General features: G+C 35.7%; 1 protein-coding gene across 9 annotated transcripts in view; it reads left to right on the top strand.

The window, feature by feature from the left end:
• PRPF4B (pre-mRNA processing factor 4B) overlaps positions 1 to 25,037 on the top strand; it is a 45,904-nt gene that overhangs the window by 159 nt on the left and 20,708 nt on the right. For all 9 annotated transcript variants that reach the window (XM_008576423.1, XM_008576424.1, XM_008576422.1 and 6 more), the window contains exons 2-7: positions 6,804 to 8,003; positions 11,199 to 11,375; positions 14,750 to 14,905; positions 16,319 to 16,400; positions 18,039 to 18,249; positions 21,282 to 21,355. In XM_008576423.1, the coding sequence (XP_008574645.1) occupies positions 6,804 to 8,003; positions 11,199 to 11,375; positions 14,750 to 14,905; positions 16,319 to 16,400; positions 18,039 to 18,249; positions 21,282 to 21,355 (1,900 nt within the window). The remainder of the gene's footprint in view (positions 1 to 6,803; positions 8,004 to 11,198; positions 11,376 to 14,749; positions 14,906 to 16,318; positions 16,401 to 18,038; positions 18,250 to 21,281; positions 21,356 to 25,037) is intronic.

Genomic DNA, 25,037 nt, shown 5'->3' with positions numbered 1-25,037 from the left:
GATGGGAAACGGTGGAGACCTGCACTGGCGGGCGGGAAAGTTCAGGCCTGACGGCGAGAGCCAAACTTTGCCCTTGCCCGCGCGATACATTGTGGGGCAGGAGGCGTGGGGAGCGGGCAGGCGGCCTACGAGCTTAGCACTCCCAGAGGCCGCGGCCGCGCGTCGTTGCCCCGGGAGGTGGACGCGCGAGCGGCCTCTATAGGTTCGGTGCGCGTGGCGGCTGCCGCGGATCCGAGGTCGCACCTTCCTGTTTCTCGGGAGCGGACGGAGCTCCTTGGTACCGCACTTACCGGCATCGGTTTTGGAGACCCGAGGGGCAGTGGCGGCAGGGAGGACAAGCCCGAAGTCTTGTCTTCCGCATGCAGTACACTCGGTCGTTCTGCTTCTGGTGTCAGCTTTAGGACCTGAAAGCAGAGAGGAGAGAGGGTGCTAGGGTCACGCTCTTTGACCAACCCAGAGATAGTCTGTAGGTAGCGGATACTTCATCTCCGCAACTTGTACTCTTTACTCCAGCAGCCACCCAGTATTTTTTAACCTATTTATTAGCAGCTTGTTTGCCAACTTACAACTTGAGGCGAAGTAAGCTAGAGTCCTTGGTTTTAAGGCCTGGCATTTTTGGCCTGAATTTATAGCCCTTCTTTAGGAAGACGAGTGGAAGTAGTGGGAATTGCTAGCTGTTTGCAAACCAAAACCACTTGAGGTCTATGATTAAGTTAATCTTTATAAGAATCCATGCGGCCAAGTGAAAACATAATTGCGCAAAGGCAAACCGTTGCTTAACTAAAAGTAGTATTTTGTTTTTCATGTGTGTGTTAGGAAAAACCTAAAGAGAATGATTTAAAACAGTATTCTTACAGCGACCGTTTTTTGCATCTGCGTTATCTGGTTTGTTTCCAGCCATCTTAGGAAAGTAGTAGAGGTTCATATGGTCTGTCAGCAACTTGTGACTGAGAGATAGGAGAAAACTTTGGCACCAGACAACCAGACACTTAATTGCTATGCATCCAGTTCTAGGCTCCTCAGTTACTTGCTTTACTCAGGTAGACAGAGAATTACACAAAGTATTTCATTAACGGTTTTTGAAAGCTGCTTTATTGTTTTCACAATTTGACTTAGACAGCAAATGGATTCTAAAGTTTTAACCAGACTTAGGGGCTGGCCCCATGGCTCACTCGGAAGAGTGCGGTGCTGATAAAGTTTTAACCAGACTTAGTCTCTTATTGTTTCTCAGAGTCTGCTGTGTGGCACAGGTATAGTGTTTATGCCAATACAGTGCAAATCTTATGCTATAGCTGAATTTTCTATTAATCTGGAAAGTTCTATAATATTATGTTTGTTTGATTTTAGGGATAGTTCAGATTCATTTGACGAGTTGGTCAGCCATCTTTTATTCACATATTCAAATAATACTAGGTTTAATAATAAATGCCTGTTTATTTAGGCTCCTGCAGTATAAATAACACTGAGATGGTCTTTAATCTCCCCTACGCCCCCCATCCCCATGGAACACTTGATGTAAATAGAATATTTGGTCTGTATTTGTACCACTGTCATTAATTTGAAAATATTTAACTGATAAAATAACAGTTTGATATGAAAGCTAGTGTGCATGCTTTTTCTTAGTGAGTACTCAAATATAGTGTCTACAGTAGTTCCTTAGAGGACACTGAGTAGTTTATAGTTACATGGAATCTATTCAAAATCGAAAATTTTAAAAGAATAAGTATAAAGAATAGCTCCCCAAAGTCCTTTTGATGTAGTGGCTTTTACATTTGACAGTCTCTTTAGTTCAGCCTTTTTGAACTTAATTGCCTTTACAAAACACTAGATACTATACAAAGCATTGAAAAAAATATTAACTCATTTAATTCTGACAACCCTGTGGAGGTAGATACTGTTATGTTCTATGTTTTACAGATGATGAAAATGAAGCACAGAGAACTTAACTAACTTGCCCGAGGACACTCTAAGTGACAGACAGGCAGTCTGGTTCTAAGTCCTTGCTTCTAACTATTGCACTGGCGTCCCGCTGTACATTGTAGCTCCTTTTTAAATTGCCTTTCAGGTTTGAAATCACTTTTATTTCTTTCCAGTGTCGCAGAAAGGTTTGCTTTTTATGTGACATTTCTAATATGTTGAAACTTAATTTCCCAAACCTGATTTGGAAGGGGGTAGGGGTCAGAGGAGATGTTTATTTTAAGATTTGTTGGGCTTTGGGATCCATTCTCATTTTTACATCTATGTAATGCTATATTAAAAGTGTTTTAACTTGTCAGAGAAACAGGCTTAATTACTTTGCTTGTAAAGAAGCAGAGGCATTCATTTTGCTCACCACTTTAAAAAATTTTAAGAATTGTCTAACTTGAAAACAGTTTCACTCATATATAAATTTAATCAGTTCTCTGTCTCCAGAGTATAAGTTAATGCTTCCCAAATAAATTTATTAAGATTATTCTTCAGAAAAATATGTGAAAGAGGAAGTTAAAAATACTAGTTGTTGGTGATTGGTCACTTTACATTATATTTAAAGTTATTTCATTACTGTAGTTATTGTGCCAGATGTCCCAAGACCTGGGTTTTTTAAAGGTTAAAACTTAACAAAACAAATAAACAGGTAGTGTTCAACACCCCCTTATTGTTTGCATTTCAAATTTGCCTTTGCTCAGAAGTAATATGATTCAAAGGATGCTACCCAGTACACAATAGGTTCTCAAAAAATATTTGTTTTATGACAAACCTGTTGTAGATAAGGTTGGTATACATATCTGCCTGCTAGATGTATAATGTTAACTTGTCAGATGTAAATGTTAAAATGTAAGTTTATATATTTGAAATTGTGTGGGAGGAGAGCAGTAGGTTCAGAGTGTTGAGGAGGTTGGGCAGATAGATAAGCATAGGACCTTGTAAAGGATTTAGCTTTTAGTTTGAATGAGGTCAGAAGCAATATCAAGTTTCATGAAGAGTAGTAGCATAATCTGACATTTTAAAAGCATCTTTGATCAAATGAAAGAGCCTTGACTGACTTGGAATGTAATACCGTCCTTCTCACTGACTTCATATATACGTGACCTTAGGCTAGTCCCTTAAACCTCCAAGTCTCATCTGTCGTATGGAGAGAGAACATTTCGTGAGTGCTTAGTATGACAGCCTTTTATAGTATGAACTCATCTAATTATGACAAACCTGTGATTTTTCAGTAGAAGTTCAGTATCCATTATCCACAATGCTTGGGACCAGAAGTGTTTTTGTCTGTGGGTTTTGGAGTGTGTGTGTGTGTGTGTGTGTGTGTGTGTGTGTGTGTGTGTGTGTATAAAATGAGGGGATGGAACCCAAGTCTAAACACAAAATTCACTTATGTTTTATATACACTTTATACACATAGCTTAAAGGTAATTTTATACAATATTCTTAATAATTGTGTGTGTGAAACACGTGACCCATTATATGAGGTCAAGTGTGGGATTTTCCACTTGTAGCATCATGTCAGTGCTCAAAAAGCTTCAGATTTGGGGGCATTTCAGATTAGGGAAGCTCAACTTGTACTATTATTTTACTAGTTTTTAAAGTTGAAGAAACTAAGGCACAAAGTAACAACTTGTTTAAGAGTACAATAGCTATGTCATGTTGGAGGCAGCATTTAAATCAGGCCATTTGACTCCAGAGTCTATGCTCCTTGACGGTATTCCTTAAAATAATGTTCTTAGTATCAACCCTGCCAGCTACACTGTGTTGTTGTGAATAAACATATGTATCTAGTATTTATACAACAATAACAGCTTGCTTTTGAGGGTACTTGGTTCATGCTAAGCACTGTTATAAACATTTAACATCTATCAACTTGTATAAACCTCAGAATGCCCTTTCAGGTAGGTACTATTATTTTTTCCATTTTATAGATGAGTTCCCTGAGGATCAGAGATAAACTTGCCAAAGCCACACAACTAGTAAGCAGTGGAACCAGGCAGTCTTGCTGTGGAGACTGCTTAATCACTCAACTACCCTTTGTCTTAAGGACAGTTAGGAGATCTTTAGGTAGTTTAAATTTTAGCTTAGTGACTTGGATTTTGTATTTTGGACACTTAGATTTTATATACCTAAAAATCATTCTCAACCTTTAAAAAGGTTTTCCTAACCTATCTGCATAACTTATATGGCCTATTTTTTCTTAAACTTTTCCTCTTATAAGTCAAGGTTCAGGAAAAAAGACATATACCCCACCTTCTGGATTGTGAGATGGGAGATTTCTGGGGAAAGGGGAATGGTCACCTGTATGGGAGTATAATCTGTATCAGGAACAAAGTTGAAATGTCTTTGAATGTTATACTTATGTGGTTTTTTTCCCCTCTGGTAATAATCTTGTTTTTGTTCTTTTTTTTTTTTTTTTTTAAATACAAAGATGTTGCACTTTGTTTTTCCAAGTCTTTGAGAAAAATTGATGATCCAGAGAATAGTACTGTATTTATCCTGTCTTCTGGGGCTCCATGAGAACCTCACTCTCAAACAGAGGACATATCTTCCTCTGTACTTCCCTCCAATACTCCATGGTACTTTCATACTCCTTCCCCCATACTCCATGGTACCAGAAATGGAGATTGGCAGTCTGACATGCAAAACACAAAGCTCTTTGAGTTTGATGCCGTGTGGTGGCTATTTGTCCTCCACTCCTTGTTGTTGTCAACTAATAATTTCTCAGCCATACCTCCATTCTTCTCCTCTCCTCTCCCCCAAGTTTATTGAAGACTGAGACCTGGTAGGAGGACTAGACTCTATACTCCAATTACTCCCCTAATCCCCAGAAATAGCAGTATCTTTATAGACACCCCAGCCAGCAACCTAACCTTCCTTGTAGTCCTTGGGCCTCTGTCACTCTAGTGAACCTCTAATTCTATCTCAACCACTCCCTCCCAGAATCACACACAATATCTTGTCATCTTCTGGAATTGACCCACTGGTATTTTAACCTCTGTTAAACCAGTTTCTTCCACAAGTCTGATGCTGTGGCAGCACTGATCTGCTTGTAGTTTGCTTTGTATAACTGTGCCTTTTGTCACTTGGCCGTCTCTATCTGAAATGCCCCTTTCTCCTTCTTGTCAATTCCTTACTCATTCTCTAGGACAGTGTTACTCAATCTTTGTTTTTTTATCCACATCCCTTGTTGATAAACATTTCTTCTTTCCCCACAAAGTCCAAGCTTAACAAATAGCTTGGATATTTTAGTGATCTACAAAACACCTTCCCTGGACATTCTTGAAATGAGTTTAGGTGATCCTTCAGTGTTCCCATAAAGCCCTTGTTTGTGTCTTTACCATTGCACTTTTCCAATGTTTTATGGTTGTGTCATGTGACTTTCTTTTTCCAATGGACTACAGTTTCCTTGAAAGACAGATATTGGTCTTGAACATCTTTGTTTTCCTGCCTTCTGGCTTAATGCCTACCGGTGGTAGGTGGTTTTTAAAAAATGTTAGAAGACTGACAAATAGACTCATGAATTCATTTGTATGTAGTATATGGCACAAATAAAAACATAAGAATATATGGGTTGGAAGCCTGAAAAAATAGTGTATATCTTTCTTCAAAAATAGTATGATGGCCTAAATTCAGGTAAATTAAAGTTTGCTTTGGGTCTCATTTTCTAGCTTGTGATAGTTTATTATGGAGTGACTTTAAAGGGGAAGGTTAAATAATGCTGTTGAACCTGTATTTAACCTTGGATTACTGAACACCACAGGCTTGATAAAATAATTTAGAATCATGAACACTAACTCGGCATAACGTAAAACTAAGCAGAGAACCTCCCTTAATTTAATAAAATTGTTTTGGTATAGTGCCTATTAATATGAACATATTTGGAAACTAATTTCTCATTTGAAATTCAGAGAGATTAAATAACTTGCTGAACAAATATTGGATCGAACCCTCTGAAATTGCTGATATTAGACTGTTGACCTACAAAAAGCCCTTCTATTTGGTTCAACTTAATGCCACATGGTTGTTTAGTGGCAACTACAGGCCAAGAGTCCTACTTTCTGGTTCTCTTTGAAGTTTATCTGAAATTGCTGATATTAGACTGTTGACCTACAAAAAGCCCTTCTATTTGGTTCAACTTAATAAACATGGTTGTTTAGTGGCAACTACAGGCCAAGAGTCCTACTTTCTGGTTCTCTTTGAAGTTTTAACCCTCCAGTATGTGTTTACACTGTCAACATCAGCATCAGCCATCAATGCTCATTGAGTGCTTATATTGGCTCTAGACATTTAAAAAGGGGGTTATTGAGGTATAAGATGAAATCTGCTCAAAACGAATGAACTGCTAGGTTTGTTGCAGAGACATCAGATACTCCAAATTTCAAGTGAAGATTAGTCTCCCAATGTCAGTATGTTTTACGGGGGAAAAAAATGAGTCCTTTACTATTTAAGTATGTGTGGAAAATGCTGGTTTAAAAATCAAGTTACCGAGTGACTGTTTTAACTAAATTATGAGATTTAACTAATGAGATTTTATTGTGCTTGGTTTGGATTCTCTTTTTCAGTTAAATAATTTTTTTAGCTTCACCTCATTATGTATTTCCTTTAATACTTTCAGTGTACGGGTTCAACCATTAGAAACAGATTGGTTATATCACCACCCAACTGAGTTCTTGCCATTGACCTTCTATGAAATAAAGTATCTGAAGCTGTTCTGAAAAAATTTTAGTGACTAACTTTATGTATTACATTGAGATATATTTTATCATTAGTCATTTTGTTATGACTGAATATTTAATAGATGATGTGATTTTAAAATGTGCTTCATACATTTATAGGATGGAAGATGCTGATAATTCTGAGAAGAGTGTAAATGAAGAAAATGGAGAAGTATCAGAAGACCAATCTCAAAATAAGCACAGTCGCCACAAAAAAAAGAAGCATAAACACAGAAGTAAACATAAGAAACATAAACATTCCTCAGAAGAAGACAAGGATAAAAAGCATAAACATAAGCATAAACATAAGAAACACAAAAGAAAAGAGGTTATTGATGCTTCTGACAAAGAAGGTATGTCTCCAGCAAAAAGAACTAAACTCGATGATTTAGCTTTGCTAGAAGACTTGGAAAAACAGAGAGCCTTGATTAAAGCTGAACTTGATAATGAGTTAATGGAAGGAAAGGTCCAATCCGGGATGGGGCTAATTTTACAAGGTTATGAGTCTGGCTCTGAAGAAGAGGGGGAAATACATGAAAAGGCAAGAAATGGAAATAGGTCTAGTACTAGATCTTCAAGTACAAAGGGGAAACTTGAACTTGTGGACAGTAAAAATAGTACGAAAAAGCGAAGTAAAAGCAGATCCAAAGAACGGACTAGACATAGGTCGGATAAAAAGAAAAGTAAGGGAGGTGTTGAAGTAGTAAAAGAAAAGACAACTAGGAGCAAGTCAAAGGAGAGGAAAAAGTCTAAAAGTCCATCCAAGAGAAGTAAGTCCCAAGATCAAGCAAGAAAATCAAAATCCCCTGCCCTTAGAAGGCGATCTCAAGAGAAAGTCGGGAAAGCCAGATCTCCTACTGATGATAAGGTTAAAATTGAAGATAAAAGTAAGTCAAAAGATAGGAAAAAATCTCCAATTATAAATGAAAGTAGAAGTCGTGATCGAAGTAAAAAATCCAGATCCCCAGTTGACTTAAGAGGTAAGTCCAAAGACAGAAGGTCACGGTCCAAAGAGAGAAAATCAAAACGGTCTGAAATTGATAAAGAAAAGAAGCCAATTAAGTCTCCCTCTAAAGATGCTTCTTCTGGGAAAGAAAATAGATCACCCAGTAGAAGACCGGGTCGTAGTCCTAAAAGAAGAAGTTTGTCTCCAAAACAACGTGATAAATCAAGAAGAAGTAGATCTCCACTTTTAAATGATAGAAGATCTAAACAGAGCAAATCACCTTCTCGGACTCTGTCTCCTGGTAGAAGAGCCAAGAGCCGATCCTTAGAAAGAAAACGAAGAGAACCAGAGAGGAGGCGACTTTCTTCTCCAAGGTAACTTGTTTACAAAACCTTAATGCTTTTACCAATGTACCATATTTTAAAGGGAAAACTAGAACTTGTGGACAATTAAAAATGAGGTAGTAGTGAGTTTCATAATTTTAAATACAGTCCAGTCCATTAACTATATTAATATTTGCACTTTGTCAATGAATATTTTTATTATGGGTGCTTTACAAATACTGACTGATGATAGAATTGGTATTTTTTTTTTTAAGTTCTTGATTTAGTTTAGTATCTGATTTGCTAAATCACTCCTTTAAATCTGATAGAATTGGTTTTTTTTTTTTTTTAAGTTCTTGATTTAGTTTAGTATCTGATTTGCTAAATCACTCCTTTAAATCCAAATAATTTGATAGACAAATCTTCATGGGGTAGTGCAAAGAGGAGATTATTACTTCTTTGAACAATATAGGCTGAAACTTCTAACTTTAAAAGGGGGGGTAATCAGTTTAAGTACTGATCTGTTTATTCTCTTGCACTTGCAGGATTTTGAATTTTAACAGTGTAAATTGAAACTAATACCATTGTTTTGCCCCCAAAGTATGATTAAGCTTAAAATGGAAATGATTTTGTTACTAATTTATGTCATTATAATCTCATTGTTGAGAAAAGTAGTACCTCTTATTTGGGAAGAATGGTATAAGAAATGATTTTATTTTGTACCAATAATAATGATGTTTTATATTTGTATAGTACATTAAGTCTACTAGAGTTCTTTCTGTGATTGTCTTAACTCATGAGGTGGGGGGACTCTTTCATACCTAATTTATAAATGAAGAAGTAGAGTCAAAGAAGTTGTATAGTTGGCCGGCCCGGTGGGATCCCACATACAGACCGGTTCCTGCTCACTGGCTGAGTGAGGTGCGGGCGCAACACTGAGGGTTGCGATCCGTTGCCGGACACGAAAAAAGACAAAAAAAAAAAAGGAAAAAAAAAAAAAGAAGTTGTATAGTTAATTTACCTAGGATCATAGAACTAAATTATTTGCAGAGGGAGGGGTACAGTATTTCTACCAGTCTAAAGTATTTTAGGAGCTAATCAGATATCTTTATATTCAATAACTGCATATTATGAAATTATCATCCAAGTTTTATTTATTAAAAGAATGTTGGTTTATACTGTGTAAAGATGTTATGAATGCCTAGCCATTTACTATATTCATATTAATATTTTCTGTGTATAAGTGTAAACTCACCTTGAAGTTTAAATCATCATATTCTCAGAGAAATTTCAAGAATGTTGTTTTCAAAGTGCTCTATCTTAAGAGATAGTCTTAATTCTTTACCTCTAAATGACACTGTGATATAATAGCCCCCTTTTTCCTTCTAGCTTTCTGCATTGAGTCAATTGTTATTTTTTCTGATTACTTTATCTAAAGTTGTTCAATTTGAGTTACAGAAGAGGAACATACTAATTAAAGAGAAATGCAAATAATGCAGAAGCCTATAAACTCGTTCTCTCCCTGTCCCACCACTACCACTCCTAAGAAGTTTATGTCCTTCTGACCCTTTGTACACACATAATCATATGAATATAAATTTTTTCTTACAAAAATGAAGTTGTACTATTCTTATTAACTGGCTTGCTTATTTCATGAAACATTTCTGTGAGAACATATATAGATTCTTTTTCATTTTTTATAACAGCAACATGGTATTTCACCATGTAGATGTACCATAATTAGTCATTCTCTTTTTGAAACTGATGAAAATTTAGGTTGGTTCCAGTTTTTGACTATTATATGCAAAGATGTCCATTGGTTATGTGTTAGGTTTCTTTGTAGAATAGATTCATAGAAGTGGACTTGCAAAGACTTGATGTATGTACATTTACTTTTTAAAAAGTTACTACCAAATTTCCTTCCAGGAAAGTTATACCGACTTGTACTTTCATGACTACACTGTCCTTTTCCCCAAACCTGTATTAACCAGGATAGTAGCATTTTGTTACTCTTTTGAGAAAAAAAAAAAAAAGACATTTTAGATCACTGGTGAGGGGGAACATTTTTATTTTCATTGCATTTAAGCAAATAACATTCTATTCCTTTACTCTCTTTTACTTTATCCTATTCATTTACAGTGTGTGTGTGTGTGTGCGCGCGCACACAGATTATACATAAATAAAAGAATTTCCTCAGATGACCTTACCAAGAAGCTGTATAGTCTGAGTCAGTCTACCTTGCTTATTTTGGTTGAGTCAGAGAATGGGTTCTGTATACTATGTTTAAACATGAAAGGCAGGGTTTTTTTGTTTTGTTTTTTAATGTTCTTTAAAGGGGGAAAGTATTGTAATGTTATTTAATTTTGGAGACAAGCATATTTACACGTTGGCCTGACTGTTCAGATTGTATAGTCCTATCCAAATCTGGAAGAGCATTAAGAAATGTTCAAAACCTATTTTAAGAAATTAAGTTGTAGAAAATTTTTAAAAATTAAGTTGTATTATCTGTTGTAATACAGATCTCACTTTAAACAAGAGTAAAATTCATTGGAAAGTACTTGTGAGGCAGATGTTGAAAAGTTGATCTTTAGTAGGAGAGGATACTCAGTTCTGAGGTTAGCGCTGATTGTAAGACACTTTTATACTTAATTGATATTAAAAATAAGGAATTCGGGCCAGCCCGGTGGCGCACTGCTACAGTGCGCCGCTTGGGAGCGCGGTGGCGCTCCCCCCGAGGGGTCGGATCCCACATACAGACCGGCCGCTCACTGGCTGAGCGAGGTGCGGGCGCGACACCGAGGGTTGCGATCCGTTGCCGGTCACGAAAAAAGACAAAAAGGAAAAAATAAAATAAAATAAAATAAAATAAAAATAAAAATAAGGAATTGAATTACAGGAATGTCAAAATGTAGGAAAAAATCTTCAAACTTAGGAAATGGAATATTATTACTCACTTGGGCAAGTTTTATTTGAGTTATCTGATTATAATCAGTGGCTTTAACAATATGAATACCTTTAGTAATTTTCCAAATTGTGAGACCAGAGGAAATAAACCTTGTATCGTATGCTTACTATATAACACCAAAATGTCACTGTGCTCATCTGAATTCAAGATTTGTTACAGAACACATTAATCGGCGCTTATTATCTTTAAGTTACTGTGCCCTTTAAGATGTTCTTTACATGTAGAACAGATTTATTTGGTTTGATTTATTTTCCTGTTAACTTGCATTTGATCCTCTTAAGAACAAGAACTCGAGATGATATCCTCAGTAGACGTGAAAGATCAAAAGATGCCAGCCCCATCAGTAGGTGGTCTCCAAACCGAAGAAGAACAAGTAGATCTCCCATTAGAAGGAGGTCTCGTTCCCCACTTAGACGTAGCAGGTCTCCAAGAAGAAGAAGCAGGTCTCCTCGGAGAAGGTAAAAATATATCACATATGTTATCTTTTTGATTCCTTAAACTCTAAATGTTTTTGAAACCTTAATTAGCTCAATTGGTAGGTTTTCTTATAGACCATTTTTCTCTGAAAAATTGTAGCTGTGATCCCATAGTTTCCTTTCACCAGCATGTGACATATCCCACACACAGATTTTTCTTGTATATAGTTTCCCTTCAAATTTAAAAGTAGGACATTTTTTTCTCTTAGAAGAGAGATAAATACTAAATGAGCTAGGCTTAGGGATTTTTTTTTTTAACTAGCAGGATAGATCATAGGGTAGTAGATATGTAGCCCAATTTCCTGTTACTTTATTATTGCAGTTTGGTATATTGATACTTTCTGAAGACTTTAGGCAAAAACCTATTTAGTTCACCGTAGAAACCATTTTATCTGAAGCACATGTATTTGGTAGATGGTTAATCAAAAAGGTTGGTTTTTAAGGTAGTGAATCATTTTTAAAATCTACATTTATATTAACTATTATAACCTAAACTGTAACATGGACATTCATTTGCCAGTCTTTTAATGTTTTGGGGGTTTTTTTGTCTCCTCTTTTAATGTTTTTAATTGAGGTAATACATGAATATAGTTTAAAAAGATAGCACACCAAAGGCTTTATATTGCGATTATCTTTACGTATTTGAGAATTTTTGTATACTACATTCCTAGAAGTTGGACGTTCATGGTCTAAGAGTGCTTTGGACAATGAGGGTTTTTTATACCACCCCTTTACCCATTTTTCTCTTCTGCCTAATTTCATTGCATTTCTGAGTGCTTCTAGAGTCAGTATAGTTGTTATGATCATGTGCCTATTGTTCCTTGCTGAGCAAACAGTTGGGGGAGGAGGGAAGAAAGGGCCTTCTTTCTGATGCTCCTAGTCTTCTGGCTCCAAACTAATTTCTAGGGCTGCTTGTACAGTTATACTTGTGAGATTGCTTTCTCTTTGCAATCCTCTTGGTATTCCCTTTTTTATTTCTTCTGTTGTGATTCCATTTCCTGTGTCCAGTGTCATCTTTTCATGTTTTACTGCCTTGTTCTGGTAACACATCTTCAGAAGATTCCTGAGGAAATCGCATGAAAGGGGAATTTATTGTGACCTTGTATCTCTAAACAATGCCTTTTATTCTCATTACTGATTTGGCAAGAAGTAAAATTCTAGGTTGAAATAATATTTCCTTGAGAATTTTGAAATTGTTCCACTGATTTCTAGTTTCCAGTATTGCTACTGAGAAGTCCAATTCTGATTCCCAGGCATTTTAACTTACTTTTTTCCTCTCTTCTTTCTTACACTAAATGTTCTGTGTTCTGAAATTTCACTATAATGTGCCTTGGTGTTTGGATCTATTTTTTCCATTTATTTTGCTGGTCATTAGATAGACCCTTTATAGCAGAAAGATTGTGGTCTTTTATTCTGGAAATTTTTCTCTCTTTTTTTGCATTTTTCCTTTTTTTTTTTTTCAGTTGGACCTTCTGTATTGTTCTGCTGATTTTTTTTTCTTGCTCGTCTCTCATGTTTGTCATTTTGTTCTACTTTTCAGTGTAGGAGATTTTCTTGTTCTACCTTCTATCGATTATTGGCTGTTTTTTAAATATCTCTCAGATGATAATTAGTTTATTTTGTTTGGTTTTTGTTTTCTATAGTTTTCTTCTCTTGTCTATACTTTGTTTCTTCCCAGATTCCTTTTGCTGTTTGTTTACCTTTTTATTTGAAAACCTTCAAACAGCTGGATCCTTCATTGCTTCCTGTCCTGATTTACCACTTAGCAATGAGAAGGCTGAATGGAAGTTTTCTTCCATTCTGGCGATGTAGTATTTGTCATCTAGTGGTTATCACTAGGGACTTCAGGATATCAGTGACTATAAATCTTTCTCTTAGACTAGTAAGTTTTCCAGAATCCTCTCATCTCTTGCTGGGATGTATAGACCTGGCTGCCAGAGTAGAGTTCTGGTTCTTCATAATATAAACTTCCTCTTAATCCCTATTTTTGTTATATTGCCTCCAGTATCTTGTGCTGGTTTTTACAACAACTACCACCTCTCTAGAAAGTAAACCTTAAGTGTTCTACCAGAATGTGAAAGGAGTGGTTGGCATTTTCCACTGAGTTAGGGAGGGGAATATACAGTCTAGCTGTTTCTAAAGGCTTTCAACCAATTTTGTTTTCAGCTTTTATCTCATATTCCATCCTTCAGAGGATATGGTGTCTCCAGTTCCTGAGGCTTTCTGGGGGTGTTGTGACGTGCACTGACTTGTTTCTGATTTACCTTGTCTGTTCCTACTGGACTAATAATATTCACCTCGATTTGATCTGTTACCATTCTTCCATCCAATTAGCACGTTTCAAGGTTTTTGTTGGTATTTCTGCTGTCATATCGCTTCACGTTCTCTTTGCCTGTAGATTTTCTTCTAAGCGTTCCTTTACTGTCATTTTGGTAAGGTTTCAGAAGAAATCTGAGGTAAACATGATAATCAAATGTAACATAATTCTTTGATGTGTACAACCACAGCCTTTTCTGTTTGAAGTTCTGCAACATCTTTCTAATATAAACTTTACCCTTAATGCTTCAACTACAAAACTCATCCTTTTTGATGTAAAGTTATATGAATTTTGACAGACACATACAGTCACATAGTCACCATAGTCAAGGTAGAGAACATTTCCATTACCCCCCAGTTACCTTGTACCCCTTTGTAGTCAGTCTTTCTCTTTACTCCAGCCCTTAACAACTGCTTATCTGTTTTCTGTTCCTACAGTTTCAACTTAGTTTCATAGAAAACTCCTCTCTTTAAGACACTCTTATTTCATAAGTTTACATAATTAATAATCTAATTAAAAATGAATATAGTTAACAGTATAAACAGCTTAGGAAATAAACACAGCTAACTGACTCTTGATAATCATATAATTCAACTAGTGAGACTAGAAAAAACCTACTAGTTTCTATTACATTAATCAACAATTACCTATTCATTATCTTTCTACATATCACAACCTTGGTGCTATAAGAATACAAAGAAACAGTAGATATTTATCCCCACAGAGCTTATATTTATGTCCATATTTATTGGAAACATTTTTTAGTTTAAAATTTGGTAAGAACAGTGTAAGAACTGTGTTTTAGTTATTTTCAGTTAAGCTGATTATCCCAATCTTTCTCAGAGTCTGTTATTTTACTTAAAATTTTTAAATGATCTTTTTTTTTTTAATAGACTGTTTTTAGAGGGGTTTTAGGTTCATAGCAAAGTTTAGCAGAAAGTAATGTTTCCATGTACCCCCTGCCACCACTCATGGATGCTCTCCCCCACTTTAATTGACATTTAAAAAATGTATATCTGTCTTTTTTTTCTCCACATAGGGACAGAGGGCGGAGGAGCAGATCACGCTTGAGAAGGCGGTCTCGGTCACGGGGTGGTCGTAGACGAAGGAGCAGGAGCAAAGTAAAGGAAGATAAATTTAAAGGAAGTCTTTCTGAAGGAATGAAAGTTGAGCAAGAATCTTCATCAGATGATAAGTAAGAATGGAAGTTTTCCATAATTTTGTTTTTTCAGAATTTAAAAGTTAACTTTTTGTGCATATTGTGTAGGTTATATGGCAGAGTTAGTGGTTTTCTGAATTTATGGGTTTCAGTTTTGGCTGGAGTGAGTATTGGGCCATCATTTTATCGTGAGCCTTCTCTTTATTTTTATTAGGAACAACTGATATATTACTCCTGCCAATCTGAGTTACCAGTTTCTATATAAAGGGAATTTCTATATAAAGTTTAGACATTTCAGTTTATGTCAAATGATGCATCCTTGGCAATTGTGAGGCTACCTGATGGCCTGTTGTGATGTGAAAATGGAAAAATATTTGTTTCTAGTAAAATAGTGGGGAAATTTTTTAAACGTAAACTTGGTTGTCTAAATGGAATATCTCAAAAATAAATAAGACTGATTTAGAGCAGTATTTTCAACAAGGGGCTCTTTGCCTCCCTGGGAACATTTTAGCAAGGTCCGAAGACATCTTTGACTTTCATCTAGGTGGCTAGAGGCCAGAGATACTCCATCCTACAATGTGCAGGATAACCCCACAAATAAAGAGCTATTCATATCAAAAAATCAGTAATGTGCTAAGCTCGAGAAACCCTTATTAAAGCTATGTGATTAAGAAAGTTGGGTAGGGGAAGGGTGTTCTGTATAGATCCTGGTGTGGTCATCATGCAGATTGCTTATGCTTCTGCCCTGAACATTCAGCAGATAGGATCATAGAAAAGGTTGCCCTCAGGGGATCATAAAGATTGTGGAAGAGGTCTTTGGGAAACAAGTTGGGGAAGGTCAGGGGCAGAGTTTGGCGGTTGAGCCACATTTCCCTTCAGATAATATACAAATGTTTTGCATCTTATCCCTTATAAGGAAGGGATCTGTAGCTTTCATGAGCTTCCAGAGGGTCCTGTGACCCAGAAGAGGAAACAATTTTTATCTGTCCCAGCTTTCTCATTTTATAGGTGAGAAAACAGAGACCAGAGAGCTAACATGACTTTATTAAGATCATGAAAGACCCAGTGGTGACGTTTTTAAACTTGGAGATTTTTCTTTTGTTCCCAGTTTTGGTGCCATGAAATAGGAAAGGAGAAAACAGGATAAAAGAAGGTTGAATCACTTGCCAGGATTCCAAACCAGGCAACTGAGGTGGTTTAGAAACAGGAATAGACTACTAAACTTGCTCTATTTAATGATGACCTACACTTTCCAGCTTTTAATTTGTGAGGATAAAAGAAGGTTGAATCACTTGCCAGGATTCCAAACCAGGCAACTGAGGTGGTTTAGAAACAAGAATAGACTACTAAACTTGCTCTATTTAATGATGACCTACACTTTCCAGCTTTTAATTTGTGTGAGTTACAGTTTTAGAATCTGTAAGGATGTGAAAAAAAATTTTTTTTAAGCCTTGAAGACTTTGATGTAGAGGAAGAAGATGAAGAAGCCCTAATAGAACAGAGAAGAATACAAAGGCAAGCAATTGTTCAGGTATGTGATTTTAGTAAAATTTTTATCAGTCTTTCTCTTAAATAATCATTATTCTATTAAAATAAAAATACTTTTCTTTGTGAAAGTGACAGTAATAGTGGAACAGGTCTTTAGAAAAGGAGAGTACAGTCAGCCCTCTTTGTATGGGTTCTGCATCCCTTGATTCAACCAAATATGGTTCAAGAATATTTGCAAAAATGGATGGTTCGTTCCATCTGTACTGAGCATGTACAGACTTCTTTTTTCTTGTTATTTTCTAAACAATACAGTAGAATAACTATATACATAGCATTTACACTGTGTTAGGTATTATAAGTAATACCTAAGGAGGATGTGTGTAGATTATATGCAAATACTACACCATTTTATGTAAGGGACTTGAGCATCTGCAGATTTTTTGTATACTCAGAGGGTCCTGGAGCCAATCCCCTACAGATACTGAGGGATGACTATATATAAAATTACTTTTGTGAGCTTTGTAAAGATGATAATTTCTTTAGTTATTAAAACTGAGATGGTTGTCTTTTTTGTTATACACAGAATTCTGATATAAACTTCTTTTGTAAGACATGAAAATTTAAAGTTTGCTTTCTTTTTTAAGTTAATAAGAAAATTTTCTTAAGTGAATATAGAATAAATTGGAAGAATTTCATTTCCCAAAAAATTATGCCCGTTATTACGTGGAAAAAAACATTTGTGTCTAATAGAATAATGGCGGGTTTTCTAATGAGAATATGGTTATTTAAATGAAACATTTGAAAAATAATTTTGAGACTAGCTTAGAGCTAGATGATAAAATTGGGTGGGGAAAGGGCCACTAGATCCTTTTTGTAGGCAGCAGTCACTGTAAAGTGCTGTCTCTCACCATCATTAGGAGAGCCTTTCCTAACATTGGGAAGGTGAGTGGTGGAGTTGAGAGATCAAAAATTCTGGAGGACATGAAAGATAATATTGGATACTGTAGAAAGGACAGAAAACGAAAGGAAAACAGCTGTACCAGCTCACCTAAACATACATAGCAAACCATAAATCAGGTAACAGTAGGTTGAAGGAAAGAATATGAATCACCAGAGAGGAAGTAGGGCAAAACTGGAATTCCAAAAAAAGCTTATTTTTATGGACAACAGTTGTTTTTAAACTGATATCCCTGAAGACTTGGTTGAATCTTTTTTGTTCTTGCCCAGGACCACAATTTCTTATCTCCAATGCTTGGGGCCAGATGTGCTGCAGAACTCATAAATTTTTGAATTTTTAGAAAGGTAAAATGGTGCATCTTTGTATATCACTTAGTGCCATCAGCGGAGTCTGGAGCAGACCCCATAGTCAAACATTAACGTTTCTGTAGTGAGGCATACCGATAGTCACACTGCGGGGGGATAAATAAGATGATAAACAGCATCTCATCTGACCAGATCAGGTTTTGTCACCTAAGGAATGTGCACCAAACAGAAAAACCTTTTCAGAGTTTTGTGAATTTTGGAATTATATAAGGGATTGTCGATCTGATTCAGTCAAAGTATAAATACCCGTTTTGTTGTTGCTTTACATTATTTGACATTCTTTTCAGTGCAGCAACTCTTAGATTAATATATTCAAAAAGCGTCAGATCTTGTGAAAGTAATAATTGTGTTATTACAGAAATATAAATATCTTGCTGAAGATAGCAATATGTCCGTGCCATCTGAACCAAGCAGCCCCCAGAGCAGTACTAGAACACGATCGCCTTCTCCAGATGACATTCTGGAGCGGGTAGCTGCTGATGTTAAAGAGTATGAACGGGAAAATGTCGATACATTTGAGGCCTCAGTAAAAGCCAAGCATAATCTAATGACAGTTGAACAGAATAATGGTGAGTGAGAGATTTTTGTCCTGACCATGCTTTTCTCAGAATTTTTAACTCTATAACTTTATCATGAGAGACCTTATTTGGGGTGAGATTTGGGATTAGAAATGTTGCTCCTGCTAAATATTATAATAATTGTAATATTAAATGTATCCTAATGAATGTTCTCAATAAAATGTGTCTTTATTTGCACACAGTATATTTGGGATATATATCTCTTTAGTTTCTCTTCATCTTTAGTAGTTCTTCTCATCTTTTTGTTTGTTTGTTTGTTTGTTTTCTCCCTCTTGTCATTTACTTGTGAGGATACTGGGCAGTGTGTTCTATAAAATTTTCTGCTCTGGTTTTTGACTGGCCACATTCTTCTGTACTTTAACTTATTTCCTCTACCTGTTGTATTTCTTGAAAACTAGCAGTTAGCATTAAAGATTTAAATAGATTTAGGTTTAATTTTGTTGGCAAGAATACTTCATAAGTGGTGCTGTCTCTGTACTTGCATCACATCATGTGTGTGGTTGTCCTACTTTTATTGAGGTTGTATGTTTAGATACAGATACGAAGAACCATATCTATTCAATGTAAAGTTTCCCTTCTGCTGCTTATGTAGCGGTTTTGTAGCAGTCCTTGATGGTCATTACTTAGATCCATTATTTCAGCAGGGGTTTCAGAGTGGTAGTTTTTTTATTTCTATAATTATTTTTGAATTATTAGTTTTAATTCTTCTGTAAAAGAAGAGCTTTCTGGGCCGGCCCGGTGGCGCACTGGAGAGTGCACTGCTTGGGAGCACGGCAGCGCTCCCGCCGAGGGTTTGGATCCCATGTGGAGACCGGTTCCCACTCACTGGCTGAGCACAGTGCGGGCGCGACACCGAGGGTTGCGATCCCATTACCGGTCAGTAAAAAAGACAAAAAGGAAAAAAAAAAAAAGAGCTTTCTATTTTTTGTTACCTCCAAAATATAGTTTGTATAGGAAAGGCAGAATAAATGCATATTTTTCTTTATTGATCAGTTTTTAGAATAAAATAGAGTTGGTACCTTAGCAACCTCCAGTGATGACTAGTGAGATTTTGATGGGTTTTGTTGGGTTTTTATTGTGTGGTATCATTATGTACTTTATGATTTTCAGTCCATTGCTGTAATTTTTCTTTTTGAAGCTCAAATTGTTCTCTCTTCAACCAGGGTGGGTGGAGAAATAACACTTCGAGGTTGGTTTCTAAGATCCTTTTGGTCCAACCCACTTAGTATTCAATATAGCTTTCTTACTTTCTAGAACAGGGACCCTCAAACTTTTTGTGAAAGGGTCAGGTAGTAAATATTTTAGTCTTTAGTAATTATTTTCGACATTTTCCTCTTCCGTTCCCTATACTGAACTCTGCTGTTATAATGCAGAACCAGCCACATACAATACATGGATGAATGAGGAGGGCTGTGTTCCAAAAATAAACTTTATGGACACTAAAATTTGAATTTTACATAATTTTCAGTTGTCACAAAGTATTTTTCTTCAGTTTTTTCACCCTAAACACTTAAAAATGATAAAACTGTCCGTATAGAAACAAGTGTTGGGCTGGATTTGGCCCACAGTCTGTGTGCAGTTTGTAAGATATCATAGGCTCGTCTTGTATATATCTTGCCCTAGAGCGGAACTGGCTGTTTCTCAAAGGAACCCTGGTTCTATTTAATAGGACATCTAGGAGTGCCTATGATTTCTGGGCATTTTCACTGGACAAAAGTTAGGAAAAAGGTACTTTTTTGGAAAGGAGAAGTTTATGCTCATTTTACAGTTATAAGGTTTTTAACTTCGTTGATTTTATATTTTTATCTCTTTTACAAAGAAAAACTTAGTTTCTAGTAACACAGTTACTGATAGGTTATTATTTTGAAATTTTTATGCATATGAGACATCAGTATGATTATCGTTATTAAGTGCACTGAATGGAACTTCAGTGGTTCTTTTTGTCCTTCGAATACATTCCAAGATGTATAGTCACAAGTCTGTTTCAAAATCATTTGAAATAATTTTCTCTATGATTATACCACCAATTTGATAGGTTTATTTCCATTTGCTTTTGGTTTTGAGGAATTGCCAATTTTTTTGTAATTATTAAAACCTTGCTCTTTCATGTGTGTGTGTGTTTTGTATTTTACCTACCTAAACACACAAAAAACATGCTATACACTCATCAGTATGATCTTTCTCATTTCTTTTTACAGGATGTGCCATAGTTTATTCATTTTTGTTTATTTATTTTTTTATTTCTTTCAGTCAGTCTTTTAATAGTGAATATGTGGATTTTGTCCAGTTGTTGGCATTGTTCACTGAGTCCTCTTTTTATGCTTCATCACTGTATTTTGTGTTCTTACTAGAATTGGAATTGCTGAGTCAGAAGAGTGAATGATTATATAATATTGCCACATGTAATTTATTATGTAATTTGTAATGATTATATAATTTGGCTCTATATTGCCAAATTCCCCTCTCATAAGGGCTGTACGATTTGTCATCTCATAAGCAGTACTTGTTCATGCACAGCCTTGTCAACAGAATATTGTCATACTTTTGGATTTTTAGCTAAAATCATAGGTGAGAAATGGTATCTCATTGTAGTTTTAATTTGTATTTCCCTTACTATAAGTGAGATTGGGCATATGCTCATATGCTTAAAGCTATTGCATTCTTTTTTTTCTAGGAACTCCTTTTATTTTTTGCCCAGTTTTCTATGGGATTGGAGTTTTACGGGAGAAATATGTATTGATCTATATTAATCTGTATCTATATGTACTGGGAATTAACCCATTGAGATTAAAGGTGCAGATATTAAATATAAGTTGATATTAGGTCTCTTGACTTTCTGAAATGCATCTTCTTAGTAAAAGTGGATTGTTTTTTATACCTGAAGTATTCTAAATTAATATTAGTAGAAAAGTGATGTACAAAAGGGAAAAAACTTTGAATTACTATTAGTGATTTTCCATTGACTGACTTGTGTTTTAATTAGTCTCTTCATTTTTCAAGTATTAATGCTAATTTTCTTTAAGGGTCATCGCAGAAGAAGCTTTTGGCACCTGATATGTTTACAGAATCTGATGATATGTTTGCTGCATATTTTGATGTAAGTAATTTTAAATCAACTATTAAGTAGGAAAAAGTACATACAACAAATATGTATGCGTATACATATAGAGAGAGAAAGAAGGATAAAGCAGATGTAATGTTAACATTCGGACAATCTGAGTGAAGGGTATCTGGAAACTATACTAGTTTTGCACTTTTCCTCTAAATCTGAAATTATGTCAAATATTTTAAAATCAGTACAGCAGAACAATTTGAGAGCACCATGAAAGACACACCAGATGACTTAAGTGTAGTTGTTTTTGTGTACTTGTGTATCTGCATGTCTATAGATCTATAGATATACATAGGAAGGTATTTCAGAACGTTCATGGAAATATTTGTATTATCTTTTAATTCTGTTTTTCCATGAACATTTTAAAGCACCTTTGTACATATGATAGTTAGGTGAGAGAAGGCAATTTTCTAGGCCTTTATTAGAATAATCTACTTTGAGCCCATATATTGTGGGCAGTTGAGAATGTAAGGATTTGGAGCCTAATAAAATTCATCAAAGAGTTGGAAATTTTCTAAAAAGTTAAGAAATTTTGGTCATTTAGCCATTTTTTTCCTTAAATATTTATCAGTGTCTTTTGTTGAAAAGTGTCTACTTTTTGTTGAAAACAATAAATACATTGAGAAGTGTGGGGACATTTTTAATGAATCAATCAATTAATTATTTTGAATATTCATTAGATACAGAGCTGATCGTCCCCGCTCCTGCCCATGATGTGGGGGCCAGATTCATACTGGGGGCATATCCATTACCAGAAATTACTTTTGTACACTTTATCCTCTCCCAGTTATCCCCCAACCTCCCTCCCAATCCCCCTCTCCCCTCAACTCCAATTTGTAGACCTAGGAATGTTCCCTCCCTCTGTGGATCACGGCACTACTGTGGTCTTTCTTTCCTGCCTTCCTTTCTCTCTTAGCTCCCACATATGAGTGAGCACGTGCGATATTTATCCCTCTGTGCCTTGCTTGTTTCACTCAATATAAGTTTCTCCAGGTTCGTTCATGTTGTTGCAAACAGGAATATTTCATTCTTTTTTATGGCAGAGTAGTATTCCATAGTGTATATATACCACAGTTTCCTTATGTAGTCATCTATTGATGGACATTTAGGTTGGTTCCATATCTTGGCTATTGTAAACAGAGCTGCAATAAACATGGGAGTGCAGGTATCTCTTCAACATGATGATTTCCATTCCTCTGGGTATATACCCAGAAGAGGGATTGCTGGATCATATGGAAGATCTAGCTGTAGTTGTTTGAGAAACCTCCAGATTCTTTTCCAAAGTGCTTGTATTAATTCACATTCCCACCAACAGTGCAGTAGTGTTCCCTTCTCTCCACACCCTTGCCAGAATTTGTTATTCACCATCTTTTTGATTATAGCCAGTCTAACTGGAGTGAGGTGGTATCTCAGTGTGGTTTTAATTTGCATTTCCCTGATGACTAGTGATGTTGAGCATTTTTTCATGTATCTGTTGGCCATTTGCATGTCTTCCTTTGAAAAATGTCTATTCAACTCCTTCATCCATTTTTTAATTGGGTCATTTGTTTTTTTACTGTATAATTGCTTGAGTTCTATGTATGTTCCGGATATTAGTCCCTTGTCGGATGCATAGTTGGCAGAAATTTTCTCCCACTCTGTAGGTTGTCTTTTCACCCTGTTGATTGTTTCTTTTGCTGTGCAGAAACTTTTTAGTTTGATATAGTCCCATTTGTTTATTTTTTCTTTTGCTGATTATGCTTTCGGGCTCATAAAAGCCTGTGCCCTGACTTAACTGCTGAAGTGTTTCACTTATATTTTCCCTTAGTAATTTTATAGTTTTGGGTCTTATACCTAGGTCTTTAATTCATTTTGAGTTGATTTTAGTGTATGGTGAGAGACACATATCCAGTTTTCCAGCACCACTTGTTGAAGAGGCAATCTTTTCCCCAGTGTAGATTTTTGTTGCCTTTGTCTAATATCAGATGGATATAAGCCTGAGGAGTGATTTCTGGGTTCTTAATTCTACTCCACTGGTCTGAATGTGTATTTTTATACCAGTACCATGCTGTTTTTGTTACAACAGCTTTGTAGTATAATTTGAAGTCAGGCAGAGTTATGCCTCCAGCTTTGTTTTTTTTTGCCCAGGATTGCTTTGGCTATTCGGGGTCTTTTGTTGTTCCATATGAAAGGTAAGATTGTTTTTTCCATTTCTGTGAAGAATGTCATTGGTATTTTGATGGGGATTGCATTGAATCTGTAGATTGCTTTGGGTAGTTATAGACATTTTTACAATGTTAATTCTTCCAATCCAGGACCATGGAATATCTTTCCATCTTTTGTATGGTCTTTAATTTCTTTCAGAAGTGGTTTTTAATTCTCATTGTAGAGGTCTTTCACCTCCTTGGTTAAATTGATCCCTAGGTATCATATTTTTTGCTGACTATTGTAAATGGGCTTACTTTCTTTATTTCTCTTTCTGTTAATTCATTATCTGAGTATATAAATGCTACTGATTTGGGAGCATTTCTTTTGTATCCTGCAATGTTGCTGAAGTTATTAACCAGCTCTAGGAGTTTTTTGATAGAGTCTTTAGGTTTTTCTATATATAGTATCATGTCATCTGCAAATAGGGAAAATTTGACTTCATCTTTTCCAATCTGGATTCTCTTTATTTCTTTCTCTTGCCTGGTTGCTCTAGCTAGTACCTCTAGTACTATGTTGAATAGAAGTGGTGAGAGTGGACATCCTTGTCTTGTTCCTGTCCTTAAGGGGAAGGCCTTCAGTTTTTCCCCATTCAGATTAATACTGGCGGTTTGCTTGTCATAAATGGCTTTTATTGTGTTAAGATATTTTCTTCTATACCTAATTTGTTGAGAGTCTTTATCAAGAAGGAATGTTGAATTTTGTCAAATGCTTTTTCAGCATCTGTTGAGATAATCATATGGTTTTTGCCCTTGAGCTTTTTGATGTTATGTATCACATTTATTGACTTTTGTATGTCCAACCATCCTTGCATCCTTGGGATAAATCCCACTTGATCATAGTGTATAATTTTTTTTAATATGTTGCTGTATTCTAATTGCTAATATTTTGTTGATGGTTTTAACATCTAGGTTCATCAAGGATATTGGCCTGTAATTTTCTTCTTTTGTTGTGCTTTTATCTGGTTTTGGTATCAGAGTTATGTTGGCCTCATAATAGAATGAGTTTGGGAGAGTAGCATCTGTTTCAATTGTTTGGAACAGTTTCATGAGAATTGGTATTAACTCCTCTTTAAAAGTTTGAGAGAATTTAGCTGTAAAGCCATCCGGACCTGGGGCTTTTTTTGTTGGAAGATTACTAATTACCGCTTCAACCTCCTTGCTTTGTTATTAGTCTGTTCACTTTTTCTCTCTCTTCTTGGTTCAGTCTTGGTAATTTATATGTGTCTAAAAACTTATCCATATCTTCTAGATTTTCAAATTTGTCGTCATACAGTTGTTTATGATAGTCTCTAATGATTTTTTGTATTTCTGTGGTGTCAGTTGCAGTGTCTCCCTTTTCATTTCTGATTTTTGTTATTTGGGTCTCCTCTCTTTTTTTTTTTTTTGTGTGCCCCCCTTTTTTTTTTTTTTTTTTTTTTTTTTTTTTTTTTTTGTTAATCTAGCTAATGGTGTATCTATTTTGTTTATCTTCTCAAAAATCC

This window comes from Galeopterus variegatus, unplaced genomic scaffold (genome assembly GCF_000696425.1).
Source record: "Galeopterus variegatus unplaced genomic scaffold, G_variegatus-3.0.2 Scaffold1347, whole genome shotgun sequence".
Taxonomy (NCBI): Eukaryota; Metazoa; Chordata; class Mammalia; order Dermoptera; family Cynocephalidae; genus Galeopterus; species Galeopterus variegatus.
Note: the sequence above shows the minus strand (reverse complement) of the source record. Positions and strands in the feature narration are given on the sequence as shown.